General features: G+C 56.2%; 1 protein-coding gene across 2 annotated transcripts; it reads left to right on the top strand.

The window, feature by feature from the left end:
* Window positions 1–53: 53 nt before the first annotated feature.
* Window positions 54–19,212, top strand: SIRT2 (sirtuin 2). 2 transcript variants are annotated; one of them, XM_070632735.1, is made up of 16 exons: window positions 54–288; window positions 1,100–1,146; window positions 4,202–4,250; window positions 4,512–4,625; window positions 7,099–7,140; window positions 7,293–7,399; window positions 7,517–7,573; window positions 8,029–8,097; window positions 14,908–15,037; window positions 16,756–16,815; window positions 17,060–17,115; window positions 17,269–17,345; window positions 17,435–17,486; window positions 18,146–18,216; window positions 18,362–18,428; window positions 18,518–19,212. In XM_070632735.1, the coding sequence occupies exons 1-16, from the start codon at window positions 54–56 to the stop codon at window positions 18,671–18,673; spliced, it is 1,389 nt and encodes a 462-aa protein (XP_070488836.1). In that variant the 3' UTR covers window positions 18,674–19,212. The 2 variants fall into 2 exon arrangements, with proteins under 2 accessions (XP_070488836.1, XP_070488837.1); XM_070632736.1 differs by lacking the exon at window positions 1,100–1,146 and having other exon boundaries at window positions 75–288.
* The last annotated feature ends 179 nt before the right edge of the window (window positions 19,213–19,391 follow it).

Raw genomic sequence — 19,391 nt, 5'->3', positions numbered from 1 at the left:
ATGGACAGCGGCTCTCTACCCATTCCCACATTTTCCGGGCGCCCTTTACCAACATGGCTGCTGGCGCGGGGCACTCTGGAACTTGTAGTCTGGCCCTCGCGTATCTTCCTCACCTAAGAGGGGCTCGCTCCCGACGTCGTGCGAACGCTTGTTTGCGGCCGCGACGGCTTCTGGGAGTTGCAGTTTTCTGCCCTATCTCTGCCCCTCCTTTTCCGGTGCCGTCACGGGACAGAGCAGTCGGTGACAGCTCCGAGGGCCCCTGTCCCGCACCCATGGCCGAGCCGGACCGTGAGTCGGGGGCCCGAGTGGGAGAGTCGGGCCGCGCCGGGGCCTGGCTGAAGGCTGCAGGCCCCGGGGCCCAAGGGTGGGCTTGATGGGGCAGGAGACAGGGGCTGCATGCCGCGGGGGAATGGGGGCTTGGCGGCCGTTGCTTAGTGATCCATACTGCTAGGTTGGTGGGTTTCTGGGTCGCGAGGTTTTAAGGGTCCGTTTGCCGCGACCCCCAGGTTACTGATGATCGCGTGTTTCTCGCACCTTGGTCGCTAACGACCCTCGTTTCTAAGGACTTAGGTTGCCGCGGTCCCGGTTGCTAAGAGTACCTGGTTTTTGGAGGGAACTGTAGGATGCTCGGGAACCCCTGGTGTCCCGCCTATCTCTCTCCTCTAATTCCCGTGCCTCTCCTAACCCTACTGTCCCCACTCTCCCCACTCCTCCAGTCAGAGGATCTCTTCCTATCTTCTCCCTTCCTTTCTAAACTTCCCTCTGCTGGTGAACCTGACCCTCCCCGCACATACACGCACACGCTCCCGTGTCCTGTCTAACGTCTCCTAAGTCTTCCTCCATGCCCTATAAGCTCTGCTTTCTCCTCCCTCTCCTAAACCTTCCTGGCCCAGCCTCTGCCCCTCACTCACCACCTCTCCCCCCAGCCCTCTCCACCCTAAAAACATCTGCTTTCCCCATCCCCTCCGTCTTTACTATCCCCCGCCCAGGATAATTAGGTTAGTGGATCTTCTTGCCCCCACCCCACTGCCTTGAAGCCCTTCATTGCCCCTTAACCATTCCCCACACTGTAACCACGTCTACCCCGCTCCTCCCCCAGCCTCTGACCCTCTGGAGACCCAGGCAGGGAAGGTGCAGGAGGCTCAGGTGAGATGGGGAAGGGGTGGAGGGAAGGAGAGAGACCTGCTTGTTCCCACGCCCGGCTCCCCTGGGGGGAGGCGGAAGAGGGGAGACAGTTACCCCAGGGCCCTCAGCTCACTGCCCCAGTCCCTCGCCCCACCTCCCGGGTCAGCCTCCTGGGGAATGATGGATTCTGGGCACTGTCAGAGAAGGTCGTGCAGCCTCAGCCCCAGCCTGCCCTCCCAGACTCCTCCCCGCCCGACCCTTCTGAACCTTATGTGTGCTGGGGCTGAAAGAGACAGGGATCCGACTTGGTCCCTGAACTCACGGATCCCATGAACAAGTGACTAGAGAATGGCCGTAACAGGGTGATTATGAAAGGAGCTCAGGGCACTGTGGGAGCCTAGAGTCAACTTTGTGGGGTCACAGAGCTTCCAGCTAGTCCCTTCCATGGTGGAGTCCACAGGCTGATCTGGGAGTCAGACTGAGGTACAGACACGTTGTAGTCAGTGACCAGTGACTTAGAACTTCCTGGGGCAAGGTGAGAAGTGGTGTTCCACGCAGAGGGTCCAGCTTGTGCAAAGACCCAGGGACATGAAAGAGTGTGATGTGTCCAGTAGTTAGTGGCCGGGGGTGGTCAGCTAATTATATTCGTGGGTAGCATTTGTGGAGTACTTATTCCAGCTGGGCACTCTGCTTAGGGCTCTGTGGGCATCATCTCATTTCATCTTCCCAGCATCCCTGTTGCTGGGGGACACACAGCAAGTTGCTCCCACGTGCTGGGCAGGGCCCTCGAGTCCTTCCACAGAGCCTCACTGTCTGCAGCCTGAAAGAATGCCAGCCCACCCCCAGACACGCGGTCGCTGCTCAGATGCGGGGCAGAGCAGAAGCTGTGACTAGTGCACCCCACAGATGCCCGGCAGAGGGTCTAAGAGCTCCCGTCAGGCCGGGGCTGCTCCCTCTGGCTCCCAAAGCCAACCGCTGTCAGAGAAAAAGGTTTCATGTGAAAAAGGGATTCTCAGTCCCAGAGAGAGATTCAAGGATGTAAATCACAGCATTGTCTGTGACCGGGCGAAACTGGAAACAGCCCAAGTGGCTGTCGGTAGACGGGTGAAATGAACCATGGTGCGTGCTTGCAGTGCAACTCTGTAGCCGCTTAAAAGACAGAGGTGGGGCTACAGGATATTGTTCACAGGAAGATGCGAGGTGCGGCATCGTACCATTGTATAACCCATTTCTGGAAAAACTGAGGTTTATATGCAGAGAAAAAGCCTGGAAAAATGATTGTCCTGTTAATAGTGGTCATTTTGCTGGGGTGGCTGAGGGAATTATGAGGCTGGTGCCCCAAGTTATACATTGGCTAATGATCAAAATTTTTCCAAAGCTCATACAATCTTGAGAAGCAATAAAAAATGTCTAGAAAGGAGATTCCTATGCTAAAAGGCTTGGAACCAGAGAGTGAGTGATGGGGGAGACAGCTTAAGCAGGAGAGTGAGTTGGTCAGAATTGCATTTTTACGAGGTCCCTGCAGGGCCCAGCCCTGGTCCAGCCCCGGCAGGTATTCATTTGTTCAGGGGTAGATAGTTCTGGAGCTCCTGCCAGGTGCCAGACTCTGTTCTTGTGCTGGGCATCCCGTGATGAACATGAAAGATCCCTGCCTTTGTGGAGCTGACAGCGTGGTAGGCTCTGGATGCTCGTGATCACATGATTAGACCAGGGGCCGGCCCGGTGGCACAGTGGTTAAGTTCGCACATTCCGCTTCCACGGCCCAGGGTTCGCTGGTTCAGATCCCGGGTGCGGACATGGCACCACTTGGCAAGCCATGCTGTGGCAGGCATCCCACACATAAAGTAGAGGAAGATGGGCATGGATGTTAGCTCAGGGCCAGTCTTCCTCAGCAAAAAGAGGAGGATTGGTGGCAGATGTTAGCTCAAGGCTAATCTTCCAAAAAAAAAAGATGATTAGACCAGAGATGGCAAAGGGAAGGGCCTTCGTAGTGGAAGGGAGTGGGCTGATCCCAACAGGCCATCACAAGGAGGGTAGCAGAGTAGATCGGAGATGGAGACTGAGGCTGGGAGCCTAGGGAGGAGGCCGGGACAGGGCCCTGGTGGGGAGAGGACAGGCTGGACCAGGTGGAGCCCTGAGGAGGGGACACATTATGGCGGGAGGGTGGGGGAGGGAGGCGGGAGGTGTCTGACAGACTGGGAAGCCACACTGAGATGGGGCCCAGCAGGAGGCGCAGGTTTGGGGGAGATGCTGAGGGCGGTTTGGGACACAGTGGGAGTAAGGGGCCTGGGGTCCCTTAGGGGGAGGTATCCAGGGGACTGTGGGAACACTGGATCTGGGGACAGAGAGGTGACATTGTCAGTGACTGGGCCGAGGCCACTGGCATGGATGAGGCAGGTGGCCCTGGGAAGGCGGAGGGAGAAAGCAGGGAGGGCCCAGGGACAGAGTCCCAAGACCTGTGTTTGGGAGCCTGGCCTATGGGAGGAGCAGAGAAAGGAGGAGGAGGGCTTGGACAGGTGTATCTGGGCCTTCCAGCGGGAGGGCGAGGACCGAGGCCTTCCCACTGGCGTTATTCCTAGGAGGGGCTTTGATAAGGAGGGCTGTGGGGGTCCTGGGACGGGGTGAGGCCCACGCTACAGCGAACAAGGTGGGTGCAGGGCATGGACATGGACACCAGGCAGGTGACAGTGGCAATAGCCAGCACTTCCCAGGCACTCATCCCGTGGGGTGCCGTTCTGAGCACCTCGCATAGGTTAACTTGTCTCATCTCATAGTGGCCTCAGGGGTGGGGGCCCTCTGACTCTGTGTCCGAGATGAGGGGCACTGAGACTCAGGAAAGTGAAGTCACCCACATGAGATGATGCTCCTCCCGAATGGCAGGGCTGGGGCTCCAGTGCAGGCGGCCTGTCCCAGTGCCCACACAGGGGCCCCCAGCATGTCCCTCCATGGCCCCACACTTCCTCAGGCCCACCTCCCAGCCAGAGCCTTTTCCCTGAACCAGGGTGTCACCCCGCTCCCCCCCTGCCTCCCTAACCCCACTTCTGGGGCCTGGCCACCCCACCCCCACCCCTTCCAGGACTCAGATTCAGACACTGAGGGAGGAGCGGCTGGCGGAGAAGCAGAAAGTGAGTATGTCCCTTGGGAGCCCTTGCTGGGGGGCGGTTTCAGGCACTGATTGGGGTGACACTGTTCACCTCCACCAGGGGTGACATTCAAAGTAGGTAAAATGGGTTCGCTGCCAGCCCTGGAGGCAGCTGGCTGGACCAGGCATTGAGCCTTTAGTTGTGGGAAGGCGGGTACCCCAGGGCTGGGGCAGCGGCATGCGGGGCATCTGTGTACCCCGGCTGAACGCCCGCCTGGCCGCTGTCTCTTTTCTTTTTGGCCAGTGGACTTCCTGCGGAACTTCTTCTCCCAGACGCTGGGCCTGGGCACCCAGAAGGAGCGTCTGCTGGACGACCTCACCCTGGAAGGGGTGGCCCGCTATATGCAGAGCGAGCGCTGTAAGTCCCTTGCCTGCGTGGGGCCCCAAGAGACTTCTCAGCCCCAGCCACTTGAATCACTCACATCTTTTGTTTGCAAGTAACAAGAAACCCAACTCAGCCTGCCTTTAAAAAAGCCAAAAAAGAAGTGTGTTGACCCTGTAACTAAAATCCAGCTTTAGGTATGGCTGGATCCAGGGGCTTCCATGTTGTCAAAAATCATAACCTTCTCTGGAGTTGCTCTCCTCTGTGTTGAGGGGGTAGCTCTGAGTACAAGTTTCACCAGCGTAGCAACTCCCACTGAAGAGAGCTTCTTTCTCCCAAATATCTTCCATACATTTGTTCAAGCAACACAGCAGAGATTGGCTCCAGTTGGCCCAGGCTGGGTCCTGCCCATGAACCCGTCAGTGTGTCTCTGATTGGCAGACCTGGGTCACATCTCCATTGCTGAGCCAATGACTGTGCCCTCATTGGCTGGGCATGTTTGATGGAATGAAGATGATAGTAATAGTATCTACCCACGGGGTTCTTGGGCGTTAAACCAGTTAATATAGACGTGAATGCCTGGAATGGGCCTGGAACAGGGCACGAGCTGTGTGAATGCTCCCTGTGACTATTGCTACAGGAGGCTCGTTGCAGGTCTGGCAAAGAGGTCCCTCTTGCCTGGGCCATCGTGTAATTTATATTTCTTGGTGCAAGTTGAGGTCACCAGTGTCTGAGAAACCAGCCCCTCGGCAGTCCTCGACTAGAACAATCGCCCCTTTGAGGGTCCTGAACGGCCTTTTGTTGTGAACGTCTTCTCCAGTTGCCCCAGCCTCCAGCTGCTGCCGGCTCCCTCCTCGGGCAGCCGGGCCACTGCCCTGAGCCTCTCTCTCCTGGGCGGGCCAGGCGGCCGTCCACAGACATCTTCTGGCTTGGACTGACCCCAGCGAACGCAGGCAGTGGCCACACTGCGTTGGTTCCTTCTGTCCTGCTGCCCCTGGGTTTGAGGATCACTGGCTCATGAGGGGTGTCTATGAGGGGATGATAATCAATACTAACAATTAATTGAGCCCTGGCTGTTTGCCAGAGGCTGGACCAAGCCCTTGACAGGCATCCTCTCATTTGGTCCTCACATTATGCTTGTGAGGTCGTTACACAAGTGATCTGGACAGACGAGGAAACTGAGGCACAGAGAGGCTGTGACGTGGTGCAGGGTCACACAGTGACAAGAGGCAGAGTCAGGACTCGACCCCAGGCCCCCTGAGTCCAGAGCACATACTCCCTCCCACGTGGCCCCCTGGGTCCAGCCGGGCCTGGTCTGATGGTATCCCCCAGACGAAGCCCAGGGCTGAGGCTGGGCAGGCCTCGGCCTAGTTCACCCTTGCTGGCCTCCTCTGGACAGGACACCCCAGAGGCACCCTGTTCTCGGGGCCTCACACTTGTGTGTGTCCCGCGTGCCCAACTGATGCACAGACACCAGGGTACCACCTGGAGGGCTGCCCGCCAGCCAGCAACTGGGTCTCAAGAAGTTTATGGGTCTCGAGAAGTTTAGCACAATTGAGCAGAGAATAGCAGTAGACAATATGCGCTGTCTGCTCAGCACCGGGCAGCGGCCCGAGCTTTCCGTGAATTCCTCCATTCTCTCATGGGCCCGCCAAGTCCCTACTGTCATTACGCCCATTTCACAGGGCAGGAAGCTGAGGCCCCGAGGGGTGATCTGGGCTAAGCCCCCGCTGGTGAGCAGGAGAGCCAGGATTTGAAGCCCTGCTCCACGTTCCTGCTCACTGGGCACGGGCCGAGAGTGACAAATCTCTGGTCTTTCCCTGGAAACTACCAGTGGCTGATGTGTGTTTACAGAGGAATCAAAAGGCGAAGTGTTGCCAGAGATGTTTGTAATACCCCGCAGGCCTTCCGGGAACCCCGGCCCCAGCCTTCTCATAAGATCTCATACGTTTTTCTTTTGTTCTTCTTCTCCCCAAAGCCCCCCAGTACATAGTTCTATATTCTAGTCATAGGTCCTTCTGGTTGTGCTGTGTGGGACGCCGCCTCAGCATGGCTTCATGAGCGGTGCTAGGTCCACACCCAGGATCCGAACCAGTGAAACCCTGGGCCACCAAAGCGGAGCGCGTGAACTTAACCATTCAGCCATGGGGCCAGCCCCTCATGCATTTTTGTCTAGATCGAGTCAGGGGGAGAGACTCTCTCCAAGTGGCCTTTTCTCAAAACTGTCTAAATGGACATAATTGCAAGCAGTGGATTCTTTGTCCCCATGCTGGCTCTTCCACCAGTTGACTCTGTGACCCCTTCCCCTCTCTGAGCCTTGGTTTCCTCATCTGAGGAATATGGATGTTAACACCACCGCCTTGAGATGGCTGGGAGGACTGTTCATGCATCCGAAATGCTTGCTCCAGGGCCCGGCTCCTAGTACACGGTGTCAGGGGCTGTGATGGGTGGCTTCGTTGTGGGGAGTGAGCAAACCATGTCACATGATCTCTAAACTCCTCTCCTGCAGGTCGCAGGGTCATCTGTTTGGTGGGAGCTGGAATCTCCACGTGTAAGTGCCCCCTCCCCCTGTAGCCGCCCCCAGGTGGGGGCGCCCCTTCCAGGGCGGGAGAGGAGCCGTGTGTGGTCGCCCACGTGGGAGGTGGGTGTGGTATAGCCGGGGCCAAGGTCCCTGATCGCTTGCTCCCTGCGCTCCTCCCCCAGCCGCGGGCATCCCTGACTTCCGCTCCCCATCCACCGGCCTCTACGCCAACCTGGAGAAGTACCACCTTCCTTACCCGGAGGCCATCTTTGAGATTGGCTACTTCAAGGTGTGTGCTCCCCCGGGAGGGGTGTCTGTAACGATGGGGGAGTAGGGTCTCCTGGCTCCGCGCTCATCCCGCCAGGGGCATCTGGTTGCCCACTGCCCTGCGGCCCTCTCTCCACAGAAACATCCAGAGCCCTTCTTTGCCCTCGCCAAGGAGCTCTATCCTGGGCAGTTCAAGGTGAGCTCTTTTCTGCCGGGGGACAGGACAGCTGGGGGACCGCAAGAAGGGGAAGGCCCTCTTGCACAAATATTACATGGTCAGGAAATTCATGGGCTCTGGGCCCATGACCTCGAGGCTCGGTTTTCCCAGATGTAAAATGCAGCCGTTAATAGTATGTGAAAAGGGTCGTCATGAGGCTTAACAACCCACGGGAGAGCCCAGACTCTGGAGCCGGGCTTGCTTTTGTGCGAACCCCCACTCTGCAACTTACCGGCCGTGTGGCTTCGGCAAGACAGGCAGCCTCCCCGGCCTCAGTTTCCTCCTCTGTGAAATGGGGTTAGGGAAGGTCTGTGCCTCACGAGGCCGTGGGAGGATTCCGTGAGGTGACACAGGCCTGGGACAGCTCCTGGGGGCAGTGCGGGGGAGGGGGTGTTCTCCGTTACATCAGCATTGTCGCGATTGCTCCCCTGCAGCCCACCGTCTGTCACTACTTCCTGCGCCTGCTGAAGGAGAAGGGGCTGCTCCTGCGCTGCTACACGCAGGTAGGCGGGGCGGGGCCCCCTAGGAGGAGCGGAGTGGGACCCCCCCCCCGGAGGGGAGGGGCGGGGCGGGACCGCCCAGGGAGGAGCGGGGTGGGGACCCCGAGGGGACGGGGCGGGCCCTAGGAGGGGTCAGGCTGCCGGGAGTGTCCTGGCACCTCAGTGCCTGAGAGCTCGGGCCACTGCTTCTTCATCGTGGGCCTTGCATGGTGTCGCTTCCCCTCTCGCAGCCTCAGTTTCCCCTTCTATAAATCAGAGGCCAGCACAGCGGCGCCCTCTCGGGTCTGTGGGGACGTGGCAGCGACCTCCTCCCTGGGCCATCTCCTATCCCGGGGAAGGACCCCATGTCTGAGGGGACGCCGCGCGCCCTGTAGATTTTATGTTCGTTAGGGTTTTCCAGCGGATGATGCCGCAATGACTGGTTCTGACGGTTTTCCAGCCGCTGCACGCGGCGTCTTCAGGGAGAGGGCTTTCCTGTAATCCGCACGGGGCCGGGCGTGGGGCCGCGGCTCGTTCCTGTGCGGTCCTTGGCGGGGGCCGCGCCCTGGGGACTCAGCCGGGAGAGCTTTCACTGTACACTTCTGGACCCGTCAACGGGACCTTCAGGGTGTCGCACCCCTAAAAGTGAAAAACGCCTGCACCTCTACCTTTGTTTTATGAACACGTACTGCAGTCACGTGGTGTACTATAGCACTGATGTGTGCAGGTTATCATTCATGCCTCAGCGCCTAGTTCGAAATCGAGAGAGCAGCGGCATAAAAACAAGTGTTCTAACTTTTTCTTCCCGCGCCTGGCGATTTGGAGCCTGCAGCCTCAGAAGCTGCCACCAGGGGGAGGATGGGTCTTTTTTTTTTTTTTAATTGAGGTTATGATAGTTCATCATTTTGTGAAATTTCAGTTGTACATTATTATTTGTCAGTCATGTTGTAGGTGCACCCCTTCACCCTTTGGGCCCATCCTCCACTCCCCTTTCCCCTGTAACCACTCTTCTCTCTTCTCTCTTCTCTCTGTGCATGTGTTTGTTTATCTTCCTCATATGAGTGGAGTCATACAGAGTTCGTCTTTCTCTATCTGGCTTATTTCACTTAGTGTTATACCCTCAAGGTCCATCCATGTTGTTGTGAATGGGACGATTTTGTCCTTTTTTATGGCTGAGTAGTATTCCATTGTGTATATACTACATCTTCTTTATCCAATCATCCATCAATGGGCACTTAGGTTGCTTTCACGTCTTGGCTGTTGTAAATAGTGCTGCAATGAACATAGGGGTGCATAAGTCTCTTTGAATTGTTGATTTCAAGTTCTTTGGATAGATACCCAGTAGTGGGATAGCTGGGTCATACAGTGTTTCTATTTTTAATTTTTTGAGGAATCTCCATACTGTTTTCCATAGTGGCTGCACCAGTTTGTGTTCCCACCAGCAGGGAACAGCAGAGGATTCCTTTTTCTCCACAACCTCTCCAACATTTGTTATTTTTCATTTTGGTTATTTTAGCCATTCTAACGGGTGTAAGGTGATATCTTAGTGTAGTTTTGATTTGCATTTCCCTGATGATCGGTGATGATGAGCATCTTTTCATGTGCCTATTGGCCATCCGTATATCTTCTTTGGAAAAATGTCTGTTCATATCCCCTGCCTATTTTTTGATCGGGTTGTTTAATTTTTTATTGTTGAGTTGTGTGAGTTCTTTATATATTATGGAGATGAAACCTTTGTCTGATGTATGATTTGCAAATATTTTTCCCAGTTGGTGGGTTGTGTTTTTGTTTCAATCCTGTTTTCCCTTGCCTTGTAGAAGCTCTTTAGTCTGATAAGGTCCCACTTGTTTATTCTTTCTATTGTTTCCCTTGTCTGAGAAGACATGGTGTCTGAAAAGATCCTTTTAAGACTGATGTCAAAGAGTGTACTGCCTACATTTTCTTCTAGAAGCCTTATGGTTTCAGGTCTCACCTTTAAGTCTTTGATCCATTTTGGTTTTATTTTTTTTTTTCTGCTTTCCCCCGCAAATCCCCCCAGTACCTAGTTGTATATTTTAGTTGTGGGTCCTTCTAGTTGTGGCATGTGGGACACCGCCTCAGCCTGGCCTGACAAGCAGTGCGATGTCCGTACCCAGGATCCGAACTGGCGAAACCCTGGGCTGCTGAAGCAGAGTGTATGAACCCAACCACTCAGCCATGGGGCCGGCCCTCATTTTGAGTTTATTTTTGTGAATAGTGTAAAAGAATGGTCGATTTTCATTCTTTTGCACATGGCTGTCCAGGTTTCCCCACACCATTTATTGAAGAGACTTTCGTTTCTCCATTGTAGGCCCTCAGCTCCTTTGTCAAATGTTAGCTGTCCATAGATGTGTGATTTTATTTCTGGGCTTTCAATTCTGTTCCATTGATCGGTGCACCTGTTTTTGTACCAGTACCATGCTGTTTTGATTACTGTAGCTTTGTAGTATGTTTTGAAGTCAGGGATTGTGATGCCTCCAGCTGTGTTCTTTTTTCTCAGGATTGCCTTAGCAATTCGGGGTCTTTTGTTGCCCCATATGAATTTTACAATTTGTTGTTCTATTTCTGTGAAGAATGTCATTGGGATTCTGCTTGGGATGACGTTGAATCTGTAGATTGCTTTAGGTAGTATGGACATTTTTAACTATGTTTATTCTTCCAATCCATGTGCATGGAATGTCTTTCCATCTCTTTATGTCGTCATCAATTTCTTTCAGGAAAGTCTTGTAGTTTTCATCGTATAGGTCTTTCACTTCCTTGGTTAAATTTATTCCAAGATAATTTATTGTTTTTGTTGCCATTGTAAATAGGATTGTGTTCTTGAGTTCTCTTTCTGTTAGTTCGTTATTAGAGTATAGAAATGCCATTGATTTGTGTAAGTTGACCTTGTACCCTGCAACTTTGCTATAGTAGTTGATTATTTCTAATACCTTTCCAATGGATTCTTTAGGGTTTTCTGTACATAAAATCATGTCGTCTGCAAACAGCGAGAGTTTCACTTCTTCACTCCCTATTTGGATTCCTTTTATTTCTTTTTCCTGCCTAATTGCTCTGGCCAAAACCTCCAGTACTATGCCGAATAAGAGTGGTGAGAGTGGGCACCCTTGTCTTGTTGCTGTTCTCAGGGGGATGGCGCTCAGTTTTTCCCATTGAGTGTGATGTTGGCTGCGGCTCTGTCTTATACGGCCTTTAGCACGTTGAGGTGCTTTCCTTCTGTGCCCATTTTATCATGAATGGCTGTTTTTGTTTTTCGTTTTGTTAATGTGGTGCACCACGTTGATTGACTTGTGGATGTTGAAGGGAGGATGGTTCTTTTTATTTTGAGGTTCAGATTTCTCAAATGGGGCAGGTGCTCCAGCCCAGGAGAGGTGGTGGCGCCAGGCTGGGGCGGCCTCTTCTTCCAGGAGGAGCCTCAGCTCCGGATAAACCTGACCTTTCTTCCCGGAGGGTCAGTTTTATCCATGGGACGTGGCTCAGGTACAATAAAAGCTGCTCTCCTGAGGCCACGTGCCTTCTGGGTGGGATTTCATCAGCTCCTCACCACGCCCTGCTGGCAGCCCTGTCTGTCAGCTCCTGTGACAGTGTTTACTGAGCACCAACCCAGTGCCAGGTCCTGCTGGCAGTGGACGGAGCAGGGCTCCCTGCCCCCCTGGGGCTGACCTTGTGATGTGGGGAGAGACCGTGGACGGGATGGAGATGCAGTGTATGGCGTGTGTGAAAGGGCCAGAAGTCTGGGGAGCACAGCTGAGCAGAAAGGGGAATCAGAAGTTCTGTGTGCGTGTGTATGTGTGTGTGCAGGGGGGCAGGAGATGCTGTTGTAAACAAGGTGTCAGGGACAGCCTCCTTGAGAAGGGGACATTTAGACACAGACCTGTACGAGGGGAAGGAGCGAGCCATGAGATTCTCTGCGGGGAAAGTGTGTTCCAGGCAAAGGGAACAGCCAGTGCAGGGGTCCTGAGGTGAGAATGTATTTGGCATGTTCAAGGAATCCCAAGCAGCTGGATCTGAGTGAGCGAGGAGGACAGTAGTTGGACAGAACGGGGGAGCCGAGGTCAGGGAGGTAGCAGGGTGGACCATGGAGGGCCTCAGGGGCCAGAGGGAGAACTCTGTCCTTTCTCCTGAGTGAGATGGAGCCACAGGAGGGCTCTGAGCAGGGCCCGGACGTGACCTAACCCAGGTGTCCACAGGGTCCCTCTGGGTGCGTATAGGGGACAGACTGGGTGTCAGTGGGGAGAGGGCACAGACACCCGGCAGAGGCTGCTGCGATGGTCCAAGTGGGAGAGGATGGAGGCTGGGCCGGGGGTGGGGGAGAGCATTGAGGGGGAGAAGCAGACAAGTTATGAATCCATCTGAAGGTGGAGCCGGCTGGACTTGCTGATGGATGGGGTGTGGAATGACAGTGAGGGAAAGAGGGGAGTCGAGGATGGCTGGACAGCTCTCCACGATGCTGGCGTTTCCCTGGGATGTGGGAAGTGCGGACGTGGGGGCCGCGGAGCCGTCTGGGTCGAGGCCTGTGGAGGTTGAGATGCCCATTAGACGCCAGGTGGAGAGGAGGGCAGACAGTGGATGCAGCAGTCTGGACTTGAGCTGGAGGAGCAGCTAATAGACAATGTTTAAACTCAGCAGACGGGATGGGGTCCCAGGGCCCCAGCACGAGAAACCCAGGCCCCGGGCAAAGTAACCCATCAGGGCCGCACCGGCTGCTCCCTCCCCAGCTCTGTCGGAGGCAAAACCCCTGTCTGCCCACGAGGGCACACCAGCTGCAGGCTGTTTTTACACGAAAGCCAACATGGGCACGATCTGGGGTCAGTGTGCAACGTGCGGGCACGCCCCCCTGCTTGCAGTATTTAATGCATGGATTTAACTACACAGACACTGGAAATGGCATATTACATAAAATAGATAAAGGTGGAAAAAAATTCTACTCTCACATTTCATGAAACTGTTATTTTTTTTCAAACTTGTAACCCTCTCCTTCAGCCTCAGCTCCTCTCAGTCACTGACCCAGTTTTCTAGAACACATTGCCTTCCCGTCTTTCTGAATTGTGACGACGCAGCACTTTCGAAGCGCTGGGCGATGCTATTTTTATGTCAAGACACAGTATCCATTCAAACAGGAGAACAGTTGTCCTGTTCAGTCAAGTCGCCGTGATCAACACAGCGAAACAGCACAGAGTTCTTTTAAATACATATATGGTGTTTCCACCAGACAGAGGGGTCTGTCATCGGCTGTTGTTCGCTTCCCCTCCTTGTCTGGAGGACCCTTCCCTGTCTACACCCACGGAGCAGCTTCGTGCTTTTCGAAAGCTGCCATCGATGCCGTGTCAATCAGGGACACGATGTCTGGTAGCAAAAAGTGAGCGGAGGTTTAAAAATCAGGAGGTTACACCTGAAAACACAGGCTCCAGGCCCCTCCTGGAAGGTGCGAGGAGCTGGCTGCACACTGGCTGACTTTCCCAGGGAGAGCGGGTGGCTGGAGCTATGCGGCCACTGTCCCCTCCAGGAACGGCCCACCACTGCCCCAGGCCCACCTCCCCACCTCGCCCTGTTCCCTGCACGGTCAGGTGTTAGTTGCTGTGTGTCATCGAGCGTCCGCTGATGCTTGTCCTTTAGCAGAGAACTTCCTTGGCCGTATTCCCAGCCCCCCACTTCCCGCCCTCGAGGCCACCGCTGTCGCCCGCCTCTCGTGTCTGCTTCGAAGATCTTCTGCCCTCGGGGAAGCAAACACACAAATTCACCTATCATTTTCCCACATCCTGGACCCACTGCCTTGCTTCTTCTGGACCTTTCGCATCTTGGAGAGATCATTTTACATCAGTCCGTCAGGTCGGCCTCGTTCTTTTTTGCTTGTTTGTAGCTTCTGTGTCAAAAGCGGCATCAAAGGATAACAGAGGCATTTAGCAGTTCTTTTCTGTGTTCTTTAGTTATTTGCACGCACACTGCGTACTCACATGCACGGGAGTCAGCTAGGAGACTGTGTCAAGCGACAAAGGCAAAACTTGGATTTCTAGTCGGGGGGGGGAGCTGCAGAGCTGGGAACAGTGACTCTTGTCTGTGCGTTCGGGGGACAAGCTGACTGCTGGCGGGGAGCAGCCGCTGTCCTTGAAAGGGAACCCTGATGCTGTTCATGGAGTCTCTGGGAAAGCTTGTGGGTTCAGCTGTGGGGCGCGTGTGATGCGTCGAATGTCTGCCCGTGTCCCCCGTTAGCACCATTCCTCACGGGCAAACAAAAGCTGCTCCAGAGGAGGCTGTGTGTTTTGAGAACAAGGAGCGAGCACAAATGTCTAAGTGGAAGAGAACGTTCTCTCTTGTTTAATGAGGAACGTATCTCTGTCTTAAGAGAATGAAAGTTAACATGCCATCTATGAAACAGACCATAGTAAGAAACCTGACTGCTCAATAGGCAAACAGTGTGACTCAAGCCAAATGACCCCTCCTGATTTGTCTATTTATGTTAATGCCTGGCCAGGGCTGCCACGTACAGCTGTGCAGGTTGAGTACTGCACGAGAGTGCTGCGTCTGAGAGGGCTCCATTTACAGTGAAGACGTTGTGGATTTGTACATTTATTTCAATTTCTGGCAGGTGGCACTAAAGTGTGGGCTTCTAGCAAGACAAATTTTCTGAAAAATGGAAGCAAAGTGGCCTGAATTTGCAAAAAATGCCATATGGGCTGGTGGTGGCAGTGGGCCTGGGCTCATAGACATTTGAGTTTGGGCCCCTGCATGTAAGCGTCTATGACCTTGACCCGTTCAGTGGCTTTCGGACATACCCTGCCCCTACTTCTCCCCATCTCTCTTCTGTCTCTCTCCCTCCAGAACATAGACACCCTGGAGCGCGTGGCGGGGCTGGAGCCTGAGGACCTGGTGGAGGCCCACGGCACCTTCTACACGTCGCACTGCATCAGCCCCGTCTGCCGGCGGGAGTACACGCTGGGCTGGATGAAAGGTGAGCGGCTGGAGGCCATCCTCGAGGGCAGGCTTTCCGCCCACCGTCCCCTCCTCAGCGCCAGGAGCAGGCTCTCCACCAAGTGGCACAGTTCTGTCCTGCATGGCTCTGTGGCTCTTTTTAGCAGATAATGGCAGCCCCCCAAGATGAAGTGGCAGTGGGGCTTCATTGCTCCCCACACCAGCTCGCAACCAGGTTGTAATGGATGCAAGTCCCAGACCAACTTCAGCCACACGCCGACGTGCCTTAGCAGAGAGGCACCCACGTGCTTGTACAGACCCGAGCTTAGTCCTTCAAGGGGCTCCGACCCCATCTTACTGAGCTGCCCGTCAAGGCAAATGCGACTGCCTTCTGAGAAGAGCAGAGCTGTCCCGTAGAACTTTCTGAGAGGAGAGAGTCCGTGCTGCGCTGTCCAACACGGCAGCCACTGGCTACACATGGCCGCGGAGCGCTTGAAGTGTGGCGAGTGGGACCCAGGAACTCAATTTTAGATTTTCTTTAGTTTTTATTAATTTCAATTTAAAAAGCCACGTGTGGCTGTGACCACCACGTTGGCCAGCACTGTGCTGGGGCACGAGATTCGCTCAGCCATTATCAGATTCAGGCGAGTGGAATCTGTGGTGCCTGGGACGAGACGCAGCCCTGGTTCGGAAGGAAGCCCAGGGCTGTCGCTCAGGGTGCAGACTACAGGCCTTGCTAGAATCATGGGCCCTGTTCATGTAAGTGTCCAAAAAAAAAAGCCCAGCCAATCTACATTTCTTGAATACCAGTGAAGGCCTATTTCTGACATCGATTGTGCGGATTAAGAAGCCGCTTATTTCACTGGTGGGAAGCCTTTTCTGACCTTCTTTATGCTGATTTCACAAAGCCCCTGGTGTCCATGTGAGACAGGACAGCTGCCGCACGTGGAGGAGGGTCCCCGGAGTGTGGCCAGCTGACCGCCCCGGGCCCTGGATCCTGACCAGCCCGCTGCGCGCAGCTGGGGAACACACAATTCACATCCCCCCGCCGTGTTTCATTTATGGCGATGTCACATGCATCACCCACAGAATAGCATGCTGTCAAGGCAGAAATATTTTCAAGTAAATTACAGACATAAAACAGTGCTCTGTGAATATCTGATGAAGGAATGAATGAATAGTTGCACGAACAAGCTGGGATCTGTGAGTTGCAAGTGAGCAACTGTTTTCAAGTGTCCCTCATCAATAAGCAATAAGGAGTATTGTCACAAGGATGGTGGGGGGGCGGTCTGTCACAGAGCCTGAGGGTGGGAAGCAGCTGGGCCTAAGCATTTGTCCTCACCCCAGGGGCATCTGCATATGCTTCCCTCGCTCTCCGCCACCAGCCTGGGACCCGCCAGGCCCCTCTAACAGCTTGAGCCAGGGCTGCCCCCACATCCCCACCGGAGGAACTCCTGCCCTGAGTCCAGATCCCTGAGCCGGGGATGGTGCTCCCCTGTTAGGGTCCAGCGTCTGCTCCTCCCTTTATTCTGCCATTCAAGGGCTAGAGCCTGGGGCTGGAGCCCCCTGCCCCCCGGAATCCTGGGGGCTGGGGGTGGTGGGGGCTGTTCTCTAAGAAGGGGGGGGTCCTTTCTGGGCAGGCACCCCCCCCAGAGGCCCCCATTTCTGAGCTGTGTTTGTTGACTGTGAAGGGAGGGGGCGGGGCAGCCCCAGCCCAGAGCCTCTTAGCTCCTTCTCTCCTTCCCTTCCCGCGCCCAGAGAAGATCTTCTCCCAGGTGACTCCCAGGTGCGAAAAGTGTCAGAGCGTGGTGAAGCCTGGTGAGCACGCCCCCAGCGACCCCGTCCCACAGGCCCCCTCACCCTCACCCCGCCCTGACCGGAGCCCCAGATCTGCCCCAGGGGGAGTGGGTTCTGTGCCCCTGGCCTGTCCCCGCTGCTCTGCGCTCCCCCTCAGCCCCTGGGTCTGCCTTCCGCTCCGGCCTGTTCTCTCTTTCTGTGCCCCCGCTTCACCGTCTCTTTCCGTCTCTCCATCCATGCGTCTGTCCACCTCTCTCTGCCCCAGACATCGTGTTCTTCGGGGAGAGCCTCCCAGCGCGGTTCTTCTCCTGCATGCAGTCAGTGAGTGTCCCTCCCTGCCACCGCCCGCCACCCCGGCCCGGCCTGTGGGGGCAGCCCCGCCCCGGGGAGGGCCCTTCCTCAGCCAGCTGCAGGTGGGCCGGGGGGCAGGGAAGGCTCCCAGAGCCCAGAGCCCTCACTGGCCACCCCCTCCAGGACTTCCTGAAAGTGGACCTCCTCATCATCATGGGCACCTCCCTGCAGGTGCAGCCCTTTGCATCCCTCATCAGCAAGTAGGTCGGGCGTCGGGGGCGGGGCTGCGGGGTGCTGGGGACTGGGGAGCCGCCACGGATCCTCACCATTCAGCTCGCCGTCCCCTCAGGGCGCCCCTGTCCACCCCGCGCCTGCTCATCAACAAGGAGAAAGCTGGCCAGGTGAGTGGCTTGGATTCACATCCTTCCGTTCTCCCCTCCCCCTCCTCATTTGGGTCCCATGTTCCCTCCCAGTGGCCTCCTCGGGCATGAGGGGACAGGTCTCTAGGTCTCAGTCTTTGGACCCCTCAGCTCGGAACCAGGCATCTGGAGTCGAGAGGGTCAGCTTCCAGCTCCTCTGACCCTAGGATTCCGCAGGCCTCTGCGCCATTCAGGACCCTTTTCAGCAAGTGACTGAACCCCAGCTCAAAGCGACTTAAGCAGAAGCAGGAACGTGTGCTTCCCGGGACTGAGGAGTCAGGGCCCGCCGGACCACGGCCTTCAGCTGTGCCCCTGGGGCCCCCGCTCCCTGTCTCGGCTCCTTTCCTGAGGTCGCCTCGTTCCCAGGCAGGCCTCCCTCCCGGGGAGAGATGTTTCCTCCAACCAGCAAAGCATACCGTGTGCCAGATGCTGAGCTAAGCATTTTCTGTGTATTAACCCACTGCCAGGACCACCTGGGAGTGGGTTCCATGATCACCCCCACTCGACAGATAGGGAAACAGGTTCAGAGAGGTCAGGTCCCTGGAGCGAAGTCACCGAGCTGGGATGCAGACCCAGGCCGCCTGGCTGCAAGGTCGGTGCTCTTAGCTCCCCCCCCCCGCCGTTACCCCCGTCCCCTGCAGACGGACCCCTTCCTGGGAATGATGATGGGTCTCGGCGGAGGCATGGACTTTGACTCCAAGAAGGCCTACAGGTGAGGCCTGGGCCTGTGGTGGGGGGGGTAGCCTGCAAGGGCCAGGGCCACAGAGCGAGGGAAGGCGCGAAGACAGAGGGACAGGGCAGAACTGGCAGGGGCCTGGGACCAGCCCGGGAGCTCTGACTCTCTCACCCGCCCGCAGGGACGTGGCCTGGCTGGGGGACTGCGACCAGGGCTGCCTGGCCCTTGCTGACCTCCTCGGATGGAAGGTGAGGAGACTGCGCGGCCCAGCCCACCCTGAGCCCAGTCCCTGGGCCGCATGGGGTCCTCTGACCTCTGTGACCTTTGCCCCCTGCAGAAGGAGCTGGAGGACCTCGTCCGGAAGGAGCATGCCAGCATAGACGCCCAGTCAGGGCCGGGAAGCCCCAACCCCACCACTTCAGGTTCCCCCAGCAAGTCTCCACCTCCCGCCAAGGAGGAAGCCCGGACCACGGAGGGAGAGAAACCACAGTGACAGCGTGTCCCCCGGGCGGGACGCCCCGCTCCTTTGGGACAGCTGAGCCCCACCAGCCCCTGCCCCCTCTAACTTTTAGCTCTTGTCAGGGGAGCTCAGAACATTTCCTCAGTCTCTTAACCTCTCCCTCCCAAAACGGGGATCCCAGACCCCCGGATCCGGCAGATCTCCAACGTCTCCAAGGGGCCGAGGCGTGGGCAGCCTGGCTCCAACCCCTGCAACCTCCCTCATCTCTAACTGCTCCCAGGGCCGGGGGTGCCTCCACACTTCTAACCGACACAGGATCCCAGGACAGGGGTCCCGGGCCCCCACGCCCTCTGCTGCTCCCAGGGGCCTGTGGCCAAAACCTAACCATCCCTGGGGGCTGGGAGGGGCCTTCCAAACATGACTCACACCCCGTGGGGGACCCCCAAGTCCCTGCCTCCAACTCCCAAAGTGAGTGCTGGGCCCCCTTCACTCAGGACCCACTTCCCACTCGGGGATGGACAGAGGCGTTGCTTATCGGAGAGAAATTAAAAACGAGAGACAACTAACACTTAGCTGTCTGGCCTCGCTGTTGCTTTCTGTGGGCGCGCCGGGAAGCCACCGGAGGGAGGGTCAGATTTTGGGCCTCGATGGAAACCGGGGCATCTACAGGCCTGTGTGAGGAGCAGAGCGCAGGTGCCGAGAGGGGCCTCGGGGCAGTGGGAGCCTTGTGGCTCTCCCCTGGACTCCCAGG

This window comes from Equus przewalskii, chromosome 9 (assembly GCF_037783145.1).
Source record: "Equus przewalskii isolate Varuska chromosome 9, EquPr2, whole genome shotgun sequence".
NCBI classification, from domain to species: domain Eukaryota; kingdom Metazoa; phylum Chordata; class Mammalia; order Perissodactyla; family Equidae; genus Equus; species Equus przewalskii.
The sequence above is the reverse complement of the archived record's forward strand: the minus strand, read 5'-3'. Positions and strand labels throughout refer to the sequence as shown.